Consider the following 23,567-nt stretch of genomic DNA (forward strand, 5'->3'; position numbering starts at 1 on the left):
TGGAGGGGAGTAGGGACCTGAATATGAAGTGGGAATAGTGATCCCATGCAGTAGGGTCTAATTGCTCTTAAAGTTTCTACCTGACATTTGTTTAAATTGCATATTGGACTGCAAGTCACTTTCAAACTAATTCATACTTACAAATCAAAAATCACTGTGAACACAGAATAAATGCACTCGAGAGGCATTTTAAGATGGACTCTGAATGTAGTTTTTCAATAGATTTCGACCATTGCCCCCCAGGTATGCAAATGTCCAGAGTCCAGCTCCCTCTACAGGTAGAACATACCTGCTGGCGTTCATGAGCCCTCTGCCAACCAACGTAACCTGCACACATCCACAGTTCTACCCACACACAAGTACACCCATACACACAGTCAGAAATACTGTAGAAGACCCCCCCAGACCTCCTGGGTGATCCGCAGTGGAGCGTGTAGCCACCTGTCAATCACCAGATGCCGGGTGCCTTAAGAGAGACATTTCTTGGGGGACAACGGCAGCCCGTCCCTCCCCATACATTCTACCTCTCCTAGCAACCTTCGCCGAATGACTGGGGGGCTTTGTCCCCTCACAACAGGAGTCCACCATTGAACCCAGAAGCCCGTAGCAACCAGAATTAGAGGGTGTCAGATAGGGGTCTTTTCTGTGAAATGAAGGTGAAAGCTCTGTTCTTGTCCCCACGTCTGGGATTCATATCAGGGGTCTGAATGACATCCCCTCCTCCTTTTAAACGCTGGTGTAACGGAGCGTATGAAGGGGCTAGTGGTGAGCGGATAGGATCATGGCTAATCTGCTGTTCCTCTCCACTGTGGTCTGACAGGGACACTTTAGCAGCCTCTGCAGACAGTCTGTGGCGTGGGGAGGCCCGTGGGTACCCTGAGCAGGCAGAGCTGGGATGTTCACCAGCAGGCGTATAACAGAAGAGAAAGAGGAGATGTATACAATATACAGTAGAACATTCACACACTAGTAAGATGCATACAAAAACCTGCTGGAATTATTACATTACACTCCCAAAATCTACTTAAGCTGTCTAAATATGTTCACAGAAGTTGAACAACTTTTAACTGATGTTAATTGAAAAAGATTTTCCCACAAATGTGTTATACATGCATCAGTAAAAAATAATAATACTCAAGTAAAGTTACAAATTCTTAGCTCCTTACATGCTACACCAAAAGACAAATTAGAGGAAAAAGAATGTTTTACTTAAATCTGATCTCAGCCTTCGTTTGTGAAATGATTAATAATTTTACTTCTTTACACCTCAAAAGATTATTAAATTAAGTGACCGGAGATGTTACAATGGGAGCTAACAGCTCATCGGAAAAGTGATGAACTTCCCCGTTTATTGGGGATGCTGAAGTTGTATAATAAGAGAAGTAAGGACTTAAATAGTTTATGAACCGTTCTATGGACTTTAGTTGCTTTCAATAGAGACTTTTACTGCTCTCTTTATGGGGGAATAAACAGGGATCCCTGAATGACTCTCTAACAGCAGCAAACCCCTTTAACTATAAAGTGAGTTTCACTTGCAATTCATTTGCGGTTGGAGCTTCACTGTGGTGACTGATACATATCCACAAAGCCTTATTAATACTTTATTTTCTTAGAGATATAAAAATAGAAAAGAACATTGAAATCCACAGCCAGGTGTTCCGTGTGACCTCCCAAGTTGTATTTCTGTCGTATATATTTTACACGCTTTGAATAGATTACAAACTAATCTCACCGACAAACAACATCCCTGGGATGCGGAGAAAACATTGCTTTTCCTGGTATGCTCTTTATTATTAATGAGTGTCTCCTCAGCCCCCCATATGGGACTGTGTTTTGTGCAGCGCCCCATTCTAAATCCTTGTCCTGCACCCTCTTTCCCAGCCTTTCCTTCCCCTCCACCTGTCAATCAAAGATCATGATTGAGCCGGAATGGCAGTCAGTCGTCAGCCTTCTCTTTCTGCCCCTCCTCCCTTTTCACCCCCACCCCCCCCCCCGGCTGCCTCCTGAAGTTTTTAAACCTCAATTTCTCAATGGCTTCTCCTGGCAATCGTTCTCCGCTCTGCCCATCCAGTTTCCCTGTGGCAAGAGCCTCAGAGCTGACCGTCGTGATGTCATAGGCTTCCACTGTCTCAAATCAAAAATCATCAATAAATAGAGTACATCTGGTCTGGATTTAACAGGCCCCTGCATTTGCCCTCTAAGTGATTGATGAATAAACATGAGCAGAGTTGAGGCGGGAACTGCATTGGGGGTAGGATGAGAAGAGGCCCCCGTTTTTTTGGTTTGTACGTGAATATACATGTGTGGCGTGTATGTATTGGGGTAAGGTGGGAGGGTGTCAAGGGCACAGCCTTTCTTCTCAGCAGGGCTGCATCTCCTTTAATTGGAGCACTTGTGGTACCATTACCTCCTTTACTCAAACACGTTACTGATGACAAAAGAAAACAGCACTAAGCCTGCCTTTGTTAGTGAGGAGACGGGACGGGGAGGTGGATTCCTCCATGCTACTCATGTGTGGGAATCATCCACAGTCCCACCATGAGCTGCCGCCGCCTAAGACCGATCATACGTCGCAGCCAGGTGACCTTATGAAATAAATGGATTGAAGGGGTTGTTTATTAAATACAGAAATAAACTGTGTTCGGAATCAGTATTTATCAGAATTATCTCGTGAAAGAATACTTGTTTAATACAAAATCAATAACACCGACTTCCAGTGTCTGATTTAAATGAGTCGAATGATTGACTCCAGCATATGTGGGCATCCTTGTCCGTGACCTTGCTGAATTGTCAGCCTTTGACCCAAGAACACGATGATGAGGCCGGTCTGCAGCTCGTTGGTCACCACAGTGTCCTGAGAGAGCAATAAGGGTGTGGCCTTTAACCCCACTCTGACCTAACAAGAAAGGAAGCAGGCTGTTCAGTGGTAAATTTAGACATTTTAATTACAGTACTTTCCGCACTATAAGACGCACCTAAAAGCCGATAATTTTCTCATAATTCCGTGGTGCGCTTTATCAGTATTGGTGACAAACAAGATCGCTGAAAAAAAGCCGGCAGTCTGGCCGGCAGTCATGCTGCACCGTGTCACCAGGGGCACCCTCAGACAGTATTCAGGCCGTACTACGCCCCCTAACAACGGTAGTCAAGGGTGCCGACTCTCACTCCTGCTGTTTGACGGCAGAGCAGCCTGCTGAGAACAGGCTACGTGATCGGCTACGATAACGTAGTAAAACATTGGGAATTTTCAACAACTCTATTAATAAAGTTTGACTGACTGACTGATCTCAGTATTTCCCAACTATTGTGGCACCGGAAATAACCCACTTTAAAGTTAATTGGTCTAAAAAAGCTGTTGTCGAGTGTCAGTACTGGATTGTAGTGACGGTCTACTCTATTAGTTTGCGGAAAAACACGGAGAAACTGGCAAAAAGGTGAATGAAAGACCCTCAAAGCTGAACTTCTAGCCTTTCCTGAAATTTCAAGAGCAGTCACTGCTAGACGATGGTGCCTGGTGTGCATTGATTTGATAGCTCTGGGCGGGCAGCGGAGGGGCGCATTTAGGCTTGTGTATTCTGTCTGCAGCGACGTGCTGTGAGATTCAGGGCGGTGAGACACCGACGTTAAAGTCAGTTCTAGGAGTAAAACCATCGTCGCATTTGCCAGTAAAGTAGCAGACTGACATTGAAAACTGGTTAAAAAATAGTTTAGGACACACAGCAGCAAATAGCTGCACCTCACCTCCGACTGGACTGCCGATCGGTTGAAACAATATTTAATTAATAAACAAAGACGAACGTCAGAGTTTAAACATCTGCTTTAAACTTCAGATCAGGAAATAATCTTCTCTCTTCGAACTGAGCGCACTCAGTTTCATTGTCAGGTTTTTTAATATGCGTGTTGACGTCTTTCTGAGGCCCCGTCCACACGATGATGGATTTTTTTGAAAACGCAACTTTTAAAAAACGCATCGAAAACGATTCGCGTCCACACAACAGCGTTTTCAAAAAAATCTCCGTCCACATGTAAACGCAGCAGTGCGTTTTCGAAGACGGCTATAAGCATGCCAAACCATGTGGTGTCAGTATTGAGTCAAATTTTATCCAATAGGAATCCTCCGTGTTTTGTTGTCACAACACACGGCCTATAAATATGACGTCACAGAGGTTTTCGTCGCAGGCAAGACGTCAGCGCTTTTTAAAAAGTTGCAGATACACCGTCCACACGACAACTTAGACCCAGCGTTTAAAAAAAAATCCACCTAGACCAGCATTTTTAAAAAGTTGCGTTTTCGTTCCGGATATCTGTATTGTCATGTGGACAGAAGGCGCAAACGCAACAAAAAAGTTGCGTTTTCAAAAAGTTCCGGCATCGTGTGGACGGGGCCTAAGATGGCAAAGTGATGAAGTGATCAGGTTCCTTGATGAGGCTTAAACTCCGACAGCTATAAGCATGGTTTGGCATGCTTATAGCTGTCTTTGAAAACGCACTGCTGCGTTTACGTGTAGACGGAGATTTTTTTGAAAACGCTGTTGTGTGGACGTGAATCGTTTTCGATGTGTTTTAAAAAGTTGCGTTTTAAGAAAATCCGTCATTGTGTGGACGGGGCCTCAGAATGGCTTCATTGAAATAACAATAGGGGCCATTCACAGCTGACTAAAGGTACCCAGTCATGAATGTTCTAGCTAGTGGACGGATAGCGCAACTACAGCCACTAGTTTTTTAAATCTATTTTGATATTTTTTATTATATGCGCCTTATAATCTGGTGCGCCTTATGTATGAAAATAAATTATAAAATAACAATTCATTAAAGGTGCGCCTTACAGTCCAGTGCACCTTATAGTGCAGAAAATACTGTAATTGATTTCAACAAATGATTAAAAAATTCCATTACTTAAAATATGTTTTATTTACTGAATTTACATAAATTGGACATAAAATCTATCATGTAATTATAGCACGTCATTAACAGCTGTTAATTAATTTCTGAAGTCACATGACAACTGAAGTAGCACAAACATTTTTCCAAACAAAGTGACATAAATATTCTGTTTAGCGTTTAAATGTACAAACAGCACATCAGCACTCATCAAACTCATTCATTTTAATTTACTTAATTAAACCAGTAAATAAATAATTCATAAATGATTGGATTAAATATGATAGGGATGTGAGGATGTTATCATTGAGCAGAAGTTGGAGTATAAACAGATATTAAATGAAAAGAAGTAACTCTAGAGCAAAATGGTAATTATAAAGAATATGTTTTTACAACACTATAGTTATCTAGGAATAAACATAGATGAATCTACATAAGAGTATCTTTTAAAGCATTCATATTCATTCTTTCTTTATTTCATCTTCTAAACCCACTTCATTCGCTGTCACGGGTTGCGGGGTGTTGGAGCTTATCCCAGCTGACTGGGGGTGCAAGGCAGGGTACACTCGGGCACGATGCCAGTGCACCGCGGAACCACAGACAAACATGCAAGGGGACACACTCTCTCCTACAGGCAATTTGGAATGTTCAATCCATCTGAGGAAGAATCTGAAGAACCCGGAGAGAACCCACGCAGACACGGGTAGAACATGCAAATTCTGCACAGAATGGGACTTGAACCCGGAACCGCCTTCTACCCACTGCGCCACCGTGCCACCCACAAAGAATTACTATAGTGTTTATAAATATCAAGATTGTGTGGGGGGAATTAAAATGAATTTTTTCAGTCATAATTTCTAAAACAAATTTCACAACTCTTATTTTTTAAAATCAATAAAGATTGAAAGGATAAATAACTTTTGGTTCTGCATGAAGACACAGAATGGCTACTGTAATTCTTCTGTTTTGTTTTAATGTGGCAATAATAACGAGGGAGAAACAAACATGTATCCAATCAATTTGACAGCACAAGTGATTTAATAAGTCTACAATGTCAGAAACTTTTAAACCAGGAAAAACTGACATGTCAAAGCTCAAGCAGAAAATTGCTGTAGTGCAACTCAAGAGGGTGTGAAAACAAATAAGCACAAAACACGGCTCAAAACGATCTGCCCTCAACCACCATGATTATGTCCTGAATGTCATGTTGTGATTCAGCACCGGTCCATTACATCCGGTTTATCATTTCATTTAGTCTCAGAATTCATATTTTTGAAAAAATGGAAATCCTGTTATTCAGACAACCCCCCCCCCCCAACAAACAAACAAACAAACAGACAAACATAATAACCATTAAAGAATCGAGAACAATTCCAGGTCAAACAGGCCTGAAATCCATCAGAATGTGGGCACAGCATCAAGTCTGTTCCATGCTGAAATTTGACTCCGTTCTGGAAAGAAGAAAAAAACATTAAATAAGGTGTGAAAAACAGATTAACTTCATTTAATGAACAAATCAAATATCTGTCAGTCATCTACACCCGTACAAACTCCCATCAGTCTTCACTGGGAGTTTATATACAAACTCTCCCATTCAGAAGTCCAGCTCTAAAGTCAGGGTCTGACTTTAGAGCTGGTTTGATCTTAAAGACGACTCATTTCTTCAGGAGACATGACTTCTGTTGCACACCTTCAAGGTCACTTTGAAGATTTCACATGTGGATCTGTGCTGTGAAAACCCATATCAACAAACTGCACAGGTGAGCTTGAAATGGAACAGCACTGGGTCTGCATCATCATTTCATAACCTAGCCTAAACAAGGGGGCCGCTCTGGCCTCTGTGCCAGCAGAGGCCATGCTGCCTATAGCTGCATGGTGATTTTGTGTTCATACCATTCTACGCTATGAATAGATATGCCTAACAAAGGGTCGAAATTACATCCAGTCACATGCAGTCTCCACAAATTTGGTTCTGCTGCCACCAAGAGGACACTGCAACACATTTCTTTGCAACAAAAGCTACAACCCGTATCCTTTGTTTGCTGTGAGAATCGCATGTCTCCATGACCAAAATACTGTTGTCAGATAAACTAAAAGGACACTTACACAGCTTTGTTCCGCATGTGGTTATTGTACTGAAGGACTGGTGGGACGCTCTCTTCATCCTCAGGCACCTGCAAACAATCACAGCTTTAACACAATGATTCAGGTGGTGAATTACAACTGAAAAATCAACAAATACAAAATATATGATGCTATGTTCACATGCTTGAGTCTTAAAATGGTCAGTTATAAGCTGCTTTTCGTAACTTCATGACCAGAAGCAGCAGGATAACTAGCACGCCAACTGAAAACAGCTTCAAGGTAAAGGATGAAGCAGCAAAATGTGAGTCAGCAGGAAAATCCTAATCTAAAGTAAACCCATGATATCTACCTGGAATGTCTATTTATATATGTTCAATATTAGTAAAACAGAAAGGCATAGTTTGGTAATCATTTTTCACAGTGCTATTAAAAAACATTCGATATGTAAGACAATAGATTTAAAGATGTGCCTGAACTGGAATTTTCTGAACACATTGTGTGCTTTTTTTTGTTTTAATTTTTTAAAAATAATTCAAACAGTAAAAACTGGACAGAATGCCACTTTCAAAATGTAAGAAATCCCAGGAAAAGTGATTTAACAGTAAAAAATTAACACATTTCTCACATTTTTACAATTAGGACAAAATTTAGAATTTACATAAACTTTGACAAGGAAAATTTATCAGTTTGAACCTTTAACATCTGATGTTAGTTCTGTTTTAAAGGACATTTATGTTTAAAGGGAATTTACAGTAAATGATTGCATTCAGTTGTGTTTGTTGGCATTTACTCAATGTCCTAACTGTTGCGGCGTTCGGATTAAACTGTGTATCTGGTAGTGCATCGCGACTGGAATTTTACTCCACTATAAAACTAACACTTAAACAACATTTTGAGCAGCTTCATAATTCCTGCTGAATGAATGTCTAAATTGTGATTTGATGTCATATGTATAAAAACTTTACGACAGTAAAGCCTCATATCTCACCTCCCAGTAGCACTCATCGTCAAAACAGTTGTCATCTGCGGGATCTCCCCAGATTGGTAATCTCAAAATACAACCTGAGAAGAATACAAATAAACTCATTATTAATTTAAACAAACAGTCCCTAATCTAAACTCATTAGAACTGTTTTCTACCGGTAACAGCACAGCTATGTACACTCATGATGTACATTTGTGTTCATATATCTTTGAAGGGTGATTGCAGAGTTTATTCCTTACCCACAATGATGCCTCCACCTACACCAAAGCAGATGGCCACACAGAGGCCTGCAGCCTGGTGACCGCCCTGCCGTGTGGGCACCATGTCTCTGAACTCCCCCTCGAAGTCAAACGTGTTAACCAGGCTGGAATATAAAGGAAGGAAACTCTTATTTCAGAACACAAGACTACAACTAGACCCCTTACCCACACAATTTGTTAAAGCCTGTCTCGCCTCCTTGATCCCTCTCATCTCTGCCGTCATACACTCCTCACTCACCACTGGATATGTCCCTACTTCGTTCAAACCTGCTGCCATCACCCCAATAATGAAAAAACCTCGCGCCAACCTCTTCGACTTCAACAACTTTCTTCCCGTCTCCAATCTACCCTTCATCTCCAAAAAAACAACCCTAACCTTAACCCTGGCGGGCCGTTAATTTTTACACCTAGGCCTTCAGTGAGGTCCTACTTACTCAAACTTGATTAAATACATCCCATAATACTGTAAGCGGTTCCCACCGCTGTCACCAATGTAGCGTTCAAGACTGAGGCGTTTTTTAGCGTCTCTCAAATGGGACAAAAACCATCACTTCTGAAGAGGCGTCAGCGTTACTCCTTTTATTGTCACTGGCACAGAAGAAGCCGCGGCCACACCTTTTATAGACGTCACACAACTACGTCACATCAAAACCGACTGAAATGACCATCATTTATGACACTACAGCTAGCCTGTTTCTCATCTTACTTCTCTGGATGCACTCAGTTCATCCAACTCAATACCGTTAAATCCTCCCCCACCTCCGTCACTTCAGGCGTGCCCCAGGTCTAGTCCTGGGGCCCGTCCTTTTCATCATATACCTCCTTCCCCTCGGCAATATTTTTTGAAAATTCAACATTCATTTTCACTGTTATGCTGATGACACCCAGCTCTACCTCACGACTAAACCCTCATCCACTCTTCCGCCCACCTCCCTTACTGATTGCATCTCTAAAATAAAAATCTGGTTCACCCTAAACTTCCTTAAATTAAACTGCAACAAAACCGAGGTTCTCCTCATTAGCAACAAATCCAACATTTCCAAAACGGACAGCTTTTTTCTCATCATCGATAATTCCATCATTTTGCCTTCTCCCCAGGTTAAGAGTCTGGGTGTCATCCTTGACAGCACATTATCCTTCCAGTCACACATCAGCAACTTCACCAGGTCTGCCTACTTCCACCTACGCAATATCAATCATCTCTCGCCCCTCCCTCACGTCCCACACTGCCGTCACTTCTTGACTTGACTATTGCAATTCTCTGCTATTGCAGGCTTTAAATCCCTCCATAAAGTACAACTGGTCCAGAATTCAGCTGGCCGCATCATAACTCGAACCCCCTCCATTCACCACATCACTCCTGTCCTCCAACAGCTTCACCGGCTTCTGGTCCAGTTGTGCTTTCATGTCAAAATTCTCCTCCTATCTTTCAAGGCCATCCACAAACTCGCTCCTCCATATCTCTCTGACCTTCTTCACGTCACCACTCCCTCCAGCTCCCTCAGATCCTCCTCCTCCTTACACCTGTTTGTCCCTTCAGCCCGTCTCACTACCATAGGGTGCATAGCGTTCAGCCGCTCTGCTCCCCGTCTCTGGAACTCACTACCACCCCAACTTAGAAACATCGATTCACTCCCTCACTTCAAAGCATTTCAGCTGAAACCTGCTGTTCTTTTTTTATTGATTTTATCTATTTTTATTGATGATTCTTTAATGGACTTTCTATAATTCTGTACGGTGTCCCTGAGTGCCAAGAAAGGCGCTTTAAATAAAATGTATTTTTATCATTATTATTATAACAATACAAATATTCCTGCTTTATTTTTCTGACTCTTTATTACCTGAGAACATCTACTGTACATTTAATTCAAAAGGAGCTACGATGACCCTTGGGAGCTGGTCTTCACTCACCCCTCTGGGCCATAAACTGATTCTGATGCTGCTGCGGCGGTGATGGCTCCCACAATCCCACCAATGACTCCTGGCAAAGCATGCAGATTATGGATTCCACATGTATCCTGGATCTTCAGGTGCTTCTCCATAAATGGCTGATGGGATTTTTAAAAAGCTTAGGTTGGATACCCTGATTTCTGATAGCTGACTTAAGCATGTTCGTTACAAAAACTAACACGGAACCTGGATTTTCTAATAATTACAATATAAAAGTTTAATCGCATCATGTCATAATTGTCATAACCAGAAACACTCCAAACCGTGATGTAGATGTATCCCAGTGTGGAAATGACGCCGCAGCAGAAGCCTACAATCAGAGAGCCATAGGGCATCAGCATGAACTCTGCTGCCGTTCCCACGGCAACTCCTCCAGCCAGAGTGGAGTTCTGAATGTGAACCTGGGAATCACACATAAAACATCTACCTGTTTGTCATGGAAGAGAATAATAGTTTGATCTTTCACCGAAAAGTCATATATGGTGACTATATCATATTAATCAGACTATACATGCCATAGCTTCAAGGTACAGTCAGGTTTCTTGTTTGCATGTTGAGTTTACTCAGCAGTGGCGCAACTCATCTACATTTCACAGTTAAACAAGTTGATGATGTATTTGTGAGATATATTCTATACAAATAAACACATCTCCTAATAATGCATACTTTTCACGACAGAAGCCTTGAGACTGATTTTAAAATAAAGTTACCATGTCTAGTTTTCCATGCTTCTGGAAGAGGCTTGAGATGGCCACAGTAGTGAGCACAGTGGAGGCCAAAGCCAGGTAGGTGTTGATGGCTGCTCTGTGCTGCCCGTCTCCATGGTCTGTGATGGCTGAGTTAAAGCTTGGCCAAAACATCCACAGGAAGAGGGTACCTGAGCAGACAGAAAGGTGGCACATTAAAAAAAACATGCATTACTTCCAGATAGCATTGCAAAAGGTTAAGATGCTGAAAAGATGTCTTTTGTATGTAATCATAAAAATCACCAATCATAGCAAAGACGTCTGAGTGGTACACGGAGCCCTGCAGACGGTTGCTCAGCTCCAGGCGCGGCCGATAGAGCATCCATGAGATGGAAAGACCATAATAACCTCCAAATGTGTGGATCACCATGGAACCTCCAGCATCTCTGGCCTTCAAGTAGGAATGTATCAGAGTTGGTGGAAGTAAATACATATTTACATACAGTACATATTTACAGCTGCCCTATCAGGAAATAACATACCTCCCATCCCACATGATTAATAGTCCACTGAGTCTCCAACTGCAGTAAAGTTTACCGTGGTGACACATACTATGAAGCAAGAACTCGCTGAATAAATTTATGATCGTGTGGATTAAAGTTAAAATCATCAACTCTACTGTACAGCTGAAAAATGTTAATTTTCAGTTTTAATGGAACTGTTTCTCCATGTGATGTTAAGTCAAAAGTAGGTAATTTTGCCTCCACAAAAGCATAATTGAAATGGACGGAATTTTTTTTCTTCTCATTTAAAAATTATTGACATGGAGTTAAAATAGTGGGATTAAGATTTTTAGATTTTCAAAAAATGTTTCCTCACTCCTCTTCAATTTAATGAAAATGTTTCTTGAAATTTAATCTCTTATCGTGGAAAAAACTAAAACTGCTTTGGAAAACTGCTGTGAAAAAAGAAAGTTTTTAATGGGGTTGTTACCTGAATGTACCGAAGCATTCAAATGTGCTAAAATTTTTTGGAATATTTCAGAAAGAAAATGTAAACTATTTTACATAACAAAAAGTGCCACTTCAGCATCAGGCTGATATATTAACCAGGATTCATAGTAAAATTTTGAACGCGTTCTGAGTAATGCCCTGGACAAAAACATACAGAATGAATGACAGACTGACAATCCCATAAGGTTCCACACAAAGGAGAAGCTGCGCCACTACGTGGGAGAAACAGTAGAACCCACTGCACAATAAGATGTATTTCTAACACAGGGCAGTGAACCCTTTGGTTCTAATATGAGTCATAAAGCTCATGCTATGCTAACACATTTCACAAACAATAACACACATACAAATAATGACAAAGAGAAATTGACAGAATTTTCAACAACAAAAGGAATGTGTTAATCAGTGAATGGGATGTGAGATAAGATGCTTATGTGATAGATAACCTACAACACATACATATGTTCGGTAAGCTGTCAGCTGTGAGATTGAATGCTGGATACTGTCCTAAAATTCTTTTGCATGTAACTTATTTAAAGTGTAGTAGTGTCAGAATCTAAGAAAATAATTTAAAACAACAGACAGATGATTTCATGGCACCCACTTAACAGGTGTCCATTATTAGGAGTGAATAAACACAGCAGAACCATTCGGAATGGAGTATTCACTCAGCCATACACTGATACACTAACATCTAGTCAACAGTTTCTGAGTTTGGTGATGTGAAATAATAATATCAATGTTATGGAGAAAGATCAACATATATTATAGAATGTCTTTTCCAAACACCATTGCTTCAACTTACATGTATGAGATCTAGGATAATATATTCCTCTACAGCAAACAGTGTGATCCCGAACAGAGTCAGAACCATCAGCTGGACTGGGCTGACTTTGCCAAGCACTGCCCCATAGGCGATTAAGCAACCCGCCACGCAGAAGTCAGCATTGATGAGACTAAGGGGGGGGGGGGAGGGAGATCATTGGTTAACAAGTCAATATACCATAATGTGCCATCTGGGCTAACAATTAAGACATGAAGACAATAGTAGACTTAGTAAAGTGTATTTTGGACGAATCGTGAACTGATCTGGCTCTCCTGAAATCCTTTGTCTTTTATTCACCCTTACAGCCACATACAGAGTGACTCTTATCATATCTGTGACTGCACCACAACACAATCTCTACTTGTCATTAAAGTTTCTGTTTACCATCTGAAATTGAGACTGTGTGGGTCAAACTGGTTTTTCCACCCACTATGCATCCCCTTTTCCTAAATCACACAGGGACAGAATCATATTCCCCTCAGATATATTCTAATAAATAAAACTGAATTTGAGGTGAATAAAGTTACTTTATTTAGACTGTCAACTGGCATGATTTTATTATTACATATAATCATTGAGCCTTGATTTTCTATTTGTAGTTGTTTACTTTCATCAAATTGAAACAGAATAACTTGACAAGATCTTTTTCAATCATTTTGAGAAGAATTGAATATTTACTTTTCAACTCCAATTTTGATCTTTCCGTCTGTGAAGTCCAAGGAGTGGAACCAGCCTTGCATCAGCAGCGCCCACTGGAGACCAAAGGCCGCAATGAGGAAGTTGAAACCCACTGCGCCAAAACTGTACCGCTTTAGAAAGGTCATCAGGAAGCCAAACCCAACAAATATCATCACATGTACATCCTGGAAACCTAAGAAGGCAGAGATGAGGGAGATAAGAAGAATGAACACTAAAGGACTGAGACGCAAACCTGTCTGTGTTGAGATGATGAGAATTTCTCCAACTGGGTGTCTTTATTCTCAGTCAGTCTGCTAAAAAAGTCACTATGATGATATAAGAATCATGTTTCAATATTTAATACTTTTTAATTATTCTTCCAATTCCTATAATAATAATAATTAAAAGCTCATTGCCTTTTGAAACGATGTACTGGGGATTATTTTATAGCCACATGATATCAGAGGCATAAAATGATCTTAAAATCAAATCAATGTCCTTTGCCACAATTATTTCAGAAAGAACAAAAATATTTACCATGAGACGTCCAGTGATGGGAACCTGCATGTCACACAGACGTCTGACATGAATGACTATCAATTATACTGATTAAAAACTCCGGAGTTGGGATAGCTCACAGTATGGAGGTCCACGTCCAATGACAACATGACAACTAGAAAGTGGAGAACATGCCTCCACAAAGGCCCAGCAGGGTAAGGACACGTGTTATAAATGTACATTAACATGGCTGGCGTCAGGGTTATAGGAGCTTAAATGTATGTTTATCTTGTACAGTATAGAAATCATCCACTTTAAGTCACTGTCGCTCCTGCTGGGAGACACAGGGGTGTGGTTTTATGTTATTTACCCGAACACTTGAATGGTTTGGATTCACACAAGGAAGAAGAAAAGAGTTCAAAAGTTTTCTGTTGACGTTGACAACATCTCTCCTCATTTTCAGCGATTGTTGTTGCTCACTCCTTTATCTAGATCTAGTCTACAAGTCATGGTTCCCTCTTTGAGACTACAGTATACCCAATTTTTCATCTGGTTTCATCGAACTCAAGTCATTTTTTATACATTTTAACATTCAGAGTTAAAAAAAGAAGAAGAAAGAATTCCCAAATTTTCCAGATCTACTCCAGAATTTAAGGTGTTCTTCCCTACTACTTGCCCAACCATTATATCAAAGGTCATGAAATTATGTTTTGTGTAATACTGACAAACAATCAAATACACAAATAAAAACCAGACAGAACTAATCACACATTTTGGTTGAAAACACTCCTAACCCATTGAGGCAGGGACTCCACCAGACCTCTGAAGGTGTGTTGTGCTATCTGGCACCTAGCCATTAGCAGCACGTCCCATCGATATTTAGCTCATTTAAGATCTGAGAAATTTAGAGACCAACTCGAGACTTCAAACTTGTGTTCCTCAAACTTTCTCTTGAGTCATTTTTCTTTGTGACATTGTCATGTGGGAATTTCCATGGAAGGTTCTCTATGATCCCCAATGGTACCAATACAACAGTAGATTGCATGTGTGAAAGTAGCATCCTCATGGATGGCAGGACAGTGCAAACTTGTGTCACATGTTCCATAGGTAAGCGACGCACAGGTAACCGGCCATCAACGGGATGTAGAAGAAAACATGATTCATCAGAACAGACTCCCTTCTTCCATTGCCTCATAGTCCAGTTCTGTACTGTGACAGCTGTCAGAACCAGTGTTGATTTCTTCAGCAGTCTGAGTTACAGTGGCCTGTCATGGCTGAACAGTGAGTCTTTGCTCAACGAAATATGTTTTCAACATGAAAGAAAACACATTATTTACAGCGATATAAAAGGAAATTTCAACATATCATTGAATGATAATTGCATCCAATGGTGTCAAGAGTTTGCCAATAAATTCAAGAATCAGGGTTGATGTAACATCTGTAGTACGACAATAGAGCGCATACAGACAGTTTGTTTGTTTTCACAACAGATCACCCTTGGTGCACATGAGGGACGTGGAAATCACATGAAGATAACTCAAGGACACATTTACCTCTACTTTCCAGTTAGGTGGTGGGGAACAAAAAATAATTCTGAAAACATTGCTCATTGAAAATCAAAGCTTGTTTTTGACATAGATGTCACAAGAAAATAACTTTAATCCATTGGTATGAAAATATGATATGAAGAGTGAACCATTTCTGGATCATATTTAACCATGTGGATTCCTAAATAGATAGGCTTATGTTATTACACAAGAGAGCACCGTGACTGACACCTCTCAAAATAATGTTTCCCACTCTGTCTTGAAACATTATAGTGTGTATAATAACAGTTTGTAATAAATTAATTCTATAGGAAGACCTTATTCCCCACAGATCAGGAAAAACAAGAGTTACGCAAAGGGGAGAGGAGGTCTTGTGACTTTTCGATAAGGTCTTAAATATTTCTATGTGCACAAGGACTAATTTGTTGACACTTTGCTTGAGTTGAACTGGAAAGAAAAGCCTAAGGGATTTCAACCCCATGGGATCTGTGAACAGCTGGGTGTCAGCATTGCAGGACTAATCTCATCCACACTGTCTCTTATCAACATGGTGACTCATGTAGAATATTTAACTGCTATCGAAACATCCAAGTTATAGTGGAATACTGTGATAAGCCAAAAGGGTCCATGTGCATTGATGTTATATATAGTATATTTACAGGACAGAGTGTCAAGATTTAATTATTATTATTATATTAATGTTGAGAGAAAATAAATAAATAAAAAGACACTTACTTGGATATCTGAAGTAGAAGTCATTTTCAATGTCACTTGATATGTTTTTAGATTTTCTGTATTCAATCCAGTGTGTATCTGATTCTTCATTGTATCGGATAAAAACCCCAAACAGGATGATCATAGCAATTTGCCACACAAAGCAAACTGCTGGAAGACTGAGACGAACATTAGTATTTTTGGTTCGGTCACATAATTCCCTGAAGCTCTGAACACAGCCCATCGTTAGCCGTAAATTTTAATTGTCGTCTATTTTTTAAGAGGTATAAGAGTAACAAGAATTCTGTCAGAGTTACACCTGAAGGATCCTGAGCATCTTAAGTACAAGGGAGGATGAGCAAAGGCATATGTTTACTTAAACATGGAGATCCTCCCACAGTCCCTCCCTCCACATTTACACTTGATTTCATTTTCACATGGTATCATGTCTTAAATAAACCAAAAGTCTCATTATTTGACCCCAAATATGCTATCATAATTTGATTTGATATTTATTGAAGCTTTGTTGTGAGGGAATGAAATCCTGATTTCTACTTTATGGAGGAAAAACATATTTACAGACATAAATCAATTGTTTGTGGTTGACATACACTTAGCTAAGTCTTTTCTTGAGCAGGTATTCAAGGAAAGACCCCAGCACTCCCGTGTCAAAGTCATGTTACAAAAAGGCAAAGATGTGCTTGTGAGGCTTGTGTCTTTCCTCTGTGCAGGACAGATTATGTGAACCATGAACTGTAAATAATGTGTATCCATGCTGGGTCTCGTTAGAGAGATGCAGGACATGACAAAGCTGAATTTTTTTCTTACTGACAAAAGTCCACCGTTTTACTGCATCTTTAGGCTTAAATAGTCAGAATATATGTGCAAAATACAGAATTTTGTTATTGAAACAACTACGTTTCAATAATTTAGGGTGTGCAGTTCTTGGAAATGTGAATATATAATGTAGGACTTTACATGATGACAGGAAGACGAATGTTTTTGTCACACTTGTAATAGTAATTCCACTTATCAGAAGCATGTCGTATTCTATTATAGGTATTGGTATAGGTATTGATTTTATAACATGATAACAGTTAACCAATATAACACAAGAACAGAAATTCCCATTGAATTAAGGAGGCTACACTTTAGAAAGAAAGGAGATGCTGGGGTAGACCCACAACCAGAGGAATGGTAGGATATGTCTCATGGGGGGGCGGGGGGTGACATCTGGAACAACCTGCTTGGCTTGCTGCCAGCATGATGTAACCGCAAATATGCATAACAAGAATGGATGATCAATATCACTCACTGTGTTGACAGACCCAGGAGCTCACTTTGTCTTGTAGACCTGCTGTATATGGGGTAAACAGACTTCACCTCAACAAAGTTAATTTTACCTAAAGAAAGCAGTGCATCCCTGGGATGCGCTTCAACCAAAATTTGTGCATCCCAACATTACATTTATGCATCCCAAAAGTTATAACAGAATATACAGTAGAAGTGTACGCAAGGTTTTGCCAATATTAAAATGTATAAACAAACTGTTAATTTGAATGATTTTAACTGTTCAGTAAAAAGGAAAAAACAGGAAAATTACATATTATTTTTATCAAAATGTTACAACCTGGTGATATTTCTTAAAAAGAAGTGTTTAATAAATAAATAAAGATGTAATATTGTTTTTTTTCTCCTTTTGCTTTCACTTAATAGTTTTCTTTGCCATTAATTCATATATTCTCCTGTGGACACTGCACTAAGCTGAAAGAACCTTCTCCACACAGATTTTTTGTAAGCTGCATTTTGTCTTTGGTGCTGACATTTAGCAATGCCTCACCCATGGAAGCAATCATGTCCATTTAAAAAAAAAGATAAGAAATCTTCATTGGTTAAAAAAACTGGTCAGCTTCTTCTGCATCTTCTTCTGTACCATCCACAGTAATATCTATCTCTTTCTTTTCATTAAATTTTGATTTTTTTATTCAGGAAAGTACTCATTGTCACTTGGGTTTTCACCAACTTTTGCATCTTTTTCGGAGGCATGGTGATAATGTGAGACTAACTCCTTCACTGCAGCATGTAAAATGTGCAGATGTCGATTTTATTCATTCATTGTCACAACCGCTTCATCTGTCTATCCAAGCTGACTAAGGGCGTGAGGCGGGGGAAACTCTAGGCGCGACGCCGGTGCCCCACGGAGCCGCACAGAGACGCAGACAAACACGCACGCACACAAAACACATCTGATTACACAAACATAGATAGCAGAACAGTTCCTCGTCTATCACATAATGTTCTAAACACAAAAGCACATACAGCACATAGATAATAACTGATACACGGTAGGTTGAGTCAGGCTGACCCCATGAAGACTGTCTGACCCAAACAGAGGTTCTGCTGCGTCTGTTGAAGAATTCAGCGCTGTATCCTCACCGACTTCGTAAACCACTGAACTTCTTCAGTAAACCTTGTTCGTATTGATGATACGCCTCTCAACCAAGATCAAAGAACCATAGAGAGTTTTTGCTCTGAGTGACACGCTAACAGCTTACATTTACTTTAAATTCTAAAGTCTGTCAACTTTGGAAGAGGATTGAAATGCATGTGAACACATGGATGTGATTTGGGAAAAGTGATCTATATTTTTAATTTAATGTCATTGTGAACAAAACAGAAAAAGCTTATCTGAATGTTCAGACCTCAGCAAGAGAGGAGAATTGACTTTATGACACCTAATGTAAATTTAACTGAAAATTCCACAATTAATACACCTCACCCTCAATCATCAAAAGAGTGAAAGACTTTTTATCCCAAGTTACAACAATGTGGCGTGCTGCTCTGCCCACTAGACACGTCTTATCACAGAAGGACTAATCTGTGAGCAGAAACCATTTGAGCACATTGATGGCATTGAAACACAGCACCAGAAATCATGTTCACTTTTTGACAAGTAGAATGTCACCATTAGATAAGTGAATAATTAGATAATACAGTTATATCATAGGAGATACCTTACATCACACACTTATTCTGAGTGTGCTAAAATGGGTATTGTACTAGTTTCAGTCCATTTGGTTAAAAATTATAGGGAGGTGTTTATTGTTGTTTAGTATTTATTCATTCATCATCTCAAGTACTAGCTAAAGCTACAGTATATGTTTAGCACTTTCTTAGACAAATATACACAAAGAAGTATTATCTGAACACACACTCTTAACAAACCCAGAAACTTACTTGTGATAAGAAGGAAATACTATGAAAATCAAGCCCAGCTCAAACTGTAAAGTAAAAATGTAATTTATAATAATTAATTGTAAAATTGCAGTTAATATGTATTAATCAATGTTAAATTTATGTTAACAATATTTCCTGCTTCAAATGCTTTCAAGAGCACATTTCTAAGGATTTCAGCGTGCAACTATGTTATGAGAGCGGTTTCTCTCAGGACGCACTCGAAACAAACCAAGGACTCACGTGCTGAATTATTTTAATAGAGTAAGAGCACATAATCTGCTTGAGCTCAGACCAGAACTGACTTTCAAAACTTACTTTAGTTGTGATACTAAGATTCTACACTCATTATTTAATGTGAGGTCAGTCTGCTGTTTCTGCGCATTCATTATTTTGCACAGTGGAGTTCAAACATAATGACTGATGTGTGACTGATGTGTCAAACAATCAGCTGTGGTTGGTAAATATTTACAGATTTGTTATTCAAGTATATTTGTTTTACTCTCATAAATCAAATGAAGAAATGTGTAAAACCATTTTTGCTACTACATACCTGCCATTGATGTAGTTATATGAAGGCGACTCCCTTCTGTGTAAACCTCCTTCAGATGTTAATTCAGTGATGTGTTTTAATATACTGGTATTGTATTGAAGACATGGCGGTGGATTTTGCTTGTACAGGTATATGACCATAGAAAATGCTTTAATTACATCCTTATCTTGGAATAAATCAGCATGTCAGTAGCTAAACACACAGATCAATGCACTGAGCTGATTGTAATCTCAGTGATCTTAGCGTTTCCCTAAGCGACGCAGCTTTGGTGATGTCATTCCTGTGGATGAGGTGAACCACGGGGATGAGTTGATCTCTTAAGACAACTTATTGCAAAGTTAAAATTTGCAATAAAGTCTTATTTTATTGGGATCTTCCAACCACAAGCCCACTTATTCTCACAATTTGAGACTTGACGCTACACGAGATGTGAAATCCATCCGAGAATCCGTGTCTACAAATAGGAAAGAGGGGTGGTGACTAAACTAAACTTACACCTTCCAAAAGAAACTAAAAATTAATTTCCACAATTTGCACAAGCTGAGTGAAGTGATATTCTGTCTGAACAGCCCACATTTATACTCCAGTCACTTTTACTGCTGACAGCAAGAAATTCACCTTGATTACCAAATCCAGAGGTGCAGTTCATTAAAACTGTTTATTCTGAATATTTATTCTTAATTTACACTTGAACTTCTCCTGTCATTACATGTGGAAATGTCTTCTATGACCAAGACCCACCGTACTTAAATAATAACTAGCTTCAAGTAGTAATGCCTGTGGACACAGTCACACTGTAACCACCCACATAGGAGTTTTCAAGAACTGAAGATGATACTCAGGGCTGTGTGGGAGTGAAAGCCTGTACCCAACTGGCAGTTACTGAATTCTGACAGTGAAAAACACTGAAGAAAATAGAGTGACTCTTGACACTAGATAAACCTCCCATCATCTTTTTAACTTTAGCTCCGAGACTCAATCTCAACACACTGCTGACAGCATCATGAGTCATTTTCAGTTCTCTTGTAGTGATGGGAACAGGCAGAAGAGTAGGAAGAACCATAGTGTTTAAGATAAAAAGAGATCTATCCTTCATCCCAATGGAACCTCCTGTCATAGAAGGAAATCCATTTGAGTCCATATGACTCAGGGACATTCTAGTGGCAGCATTATAATGTAACCAAATACAATGTAAACCCTGGTCAGTCACACTCAGATAAGGAAACCGCTTGTTGTTTATCAAATAGAAAAAAATCAAGTTGTTATAGTAAAGGTAACTTGGTTAATCTACCTGGAGTCCACCATATAATAAAAGCAAATGGAAAATTATTGAAGTGGTAAAAGAGTCAAAATATGTGTGAAGGTTCCTGGTGACCTGGAAATAAAACATATGGGTTTCTGAATAACATATTTACTCAATTTCTGTAACCAGTTTTAACACAACACCACCATGAGACCATTCAATACATTCAGTGCCTTTATGCAAAATCAATGGAATATTTACCAAAGATGCTGGAAAAAACAATGAGCATGTATTACACCCAGTATGATGATACAATTTCATTCTCTTACATGATTTTGTCACACAAAAAATAACTCCAGTGGAGGACTGAACACGGATTTGAAGGTGGTAAATTAAGACAAATTTAAGGCCAAACAATTATTTGAAATGTTAAAATTTAAATTCTGACCAACAAAACCATAAATAAAAAAATAGATTGACCTTTTTCATGTGACAGCAACTGCAATAAGAGGTTACAATATTGTGCAAGTGTATTATGAACCCAAATCAACAGTAAGTTGATGTTCCAACATGTTAAACTCTGCATCAGACAGAAGATACCTCTGGATGATATCTATTACATCCTTTTCTGTGGAAAGCTCATAGTCATTCTTGTTCTTGAATGGTAAATGTCCAGCCAGCTCGCAAAGGGCAACATTGAAGGCAGATTCCTCCTTGGTGCCAAAGCTTGACACTCTGGGCCACACAGCAATGCGAACACCTTTTCTTGAAAGGCGATCCTCTTCTGTCTGTATGTGATCACAGGGCGGACATCCTCGAGTGAAGAACAGGTTGTGAGCAATATTACGCATCACAAGAAAGTCTGTGACTTGACAGATGGATTTGGCAACTTTGTCCACACATTCTGAATCTGCATAAAACAAAAAGCCTCCAGGAAAATCTAACAATCGATAGAACCCTTTTTCAGGAACCAGCAGTTTGACAGGCCTAGACTCGATTTTGAGCTCATGGTCCAGGTAATACCCGTGTAGGTGCAAGTGATTGACAGATGCAAATGCTCCAAGACTGTTGAATCCCACACGGAAACCTGGATTGGAGCTCAGTAGCACAGATTCAATGCCGGTCTTAGTGGCAAACTTTGTTAGGACCTGTGGGAGACAGAGTGAAGGATCTGGAACAAAGAGACAATGTCCAAACTCTAAAGGACTGACATTTACCAGAACAACCATCCTGCAGGCTTGCTGCAACTGCTCCCCTTCATTTGATCCCTCAGTGTCCTTTATCATCTCAAATATAATTTCATCTGGATTTATTTTATTGAAGTTAAACTGCTTGGCATTGAACTCTTGTTGAATACTCAGAATCTCCTGAGGCTTTCTTCTCTCTATTCCTCTTTGAATATTCAGCTGGGCCACATAGCCACACGGGCCCGGCAGGTTTCGTGTTTGTAAATCACCTAAATGGTAACGAAAGAGCCCCTTCTCCATCCTTTCTCTCCAGCCAACTTGGATGATCCCGTCAAAACCTTCTGTCATTAAGGTCATCCCAAAAGAGCTTCTACTGCTCCAATGCACATCTGTGACAAAGTCCCTGTGGCTGTACACAAACTGAAGTTTCATGGTTGACCTGTTGGGAAACAGAGAGGTATGAGTTTAACAATAGGATTCATTATGCTAGTTCATTTAGATGTAATCCTTCTGGAGCATCAGGGAGAGAATCAAACATGATCCCAGCAAACACTGGAGATAAAGTGAGATAAAGATAACTAACATTAATAATCTATCCACTGTTGTACTGATAAGTGCATTAAATGTACTGTTTCATCAGAAACGTATCAGTAAAAATAATCGTTCAAATACCTGTTCAACATTTTAAGAATACACATTCTGTCTAAATCATCAATTAAAAGAAAAACACGTCAAGGGCAATAAAAATCTGACGTATATATAGTTTCAGGCCAGGTCATGCTGTGTAAACAACTCCCTTCTGATGTGAATACGTCTCTCAGTCATCGATGACGCGCCTCTGATGAACAGCTGCTGCAGGAGTTCTCAGATAGCTGGAGTCTGACGACCCCGCAGCCAAATGTCGCTGACCTTTAAATGTAATCTCTGATCTATAATGTCAAAGGCAGCGTCTTCAATAACACGACAGCAGATTAAACACATGTAAAATGTTTCAACAGCCTCTTACTCAATAGTACAAATGTTCACCTGAGTCTTCTCCTAGCACCGGCTTTCTAATTTCGCCGACCTACGTCAGCATGTCAACTTCCGCGTACGTTTTCTTCTTCGTGGGTTTTTGTTTTCCTTATTTGGTCACACATCCGCTTGGGCTTTTCAGAATAAATTGATCTAAAAATGAACTGAGATACAAATCTTTGGAATGATCGTGTGAAAAGTGTTAGAAGTACT

General features: G+C 39.7%; 2 protein-coding genes across 3 annotated transcripts; both read right to left on the minus strand.

Moving 5' to 3' along the window:
• Positions 1-4,965: 4,965 nt before the first annotated feature.
• On the minus strand, positions 4,966-16,436 carry rhcgb (Rh family, C glycoprotein b). The gene is made up of 11 exons (XM_068312449.1): positions 16,145-16,436; positions 13,365-13,557; positions 12,666-12,816; positions 11,151-11,298; positions 10,872-11,038; positions 10,425-10,562; positions 10,123-10,259; positions 8,191-8,315; positions 7,955-8,028; positions 6,988-7,055; positions 4,966-6,332 (listed from the first exon to the last, which is right to left on the minus strand). The coding sequence occupies exons 1-11, from the start codon at positions 16,365-16,367 to the stop codon at positions 6,299-6,301; spliced, it is 1,458 nt and encodes a 485-aa protein (XP_068168550.1). The 5' UTR covers positions 16,368-16,436; the 3' UTR covers positions 4,966-6,298.
• Positions 16,437-21,378: 4,942 nt separating this feature from the next.
• On the minus strand, positions 21,379-23,425 carry gdpgp1 (GDP-D-glucose phosphorylase 1). 2 transcript variants are annotated; one of them, XM_068313766.1, is made up of 2 exons: positions 23,367-23,425; positions 21,379-22,779 (listed from the first exon to the last, which is right to left on the minus strand). In XM_068313766.1, exon 2 carries the CDS (start codon positions 22,770-22,772, stop codon positions 21,687-21,689), a length of 1,086 nt encoding a protein of 361 aa, XP_068169867.1. In that variant the 5' UTR covers positions 22,773-22,779; positions 23,367-23,425; the 3' UTR covers positions 21,379-21,686. The 2 variants fall into 2 exon arrangements, with proteins under 2 accessions (XP_068169867.1, XP_068169868.1); XM_068313767.1 differs by having other exon boundaries at positions 23,347-23,375.
• Positions 23,426-23,567: the final 142 nt, after the last annotated feature.

This window comes from Antennarius striatus, chromosome 4, assembly GCF_040054535.1.
Source record: "Antennarius striatus isolate MH-2024 chromosome 4, ASM4005453v1, whole genome shotgun sequence".
In the NCBI taxonomy this organism is placed as follows: Eukaryota; Metazoa; Chordata; class Actinopteri; order Lophiiformes; family Antennariidae; genus Antennarius; species Antennarius striatus.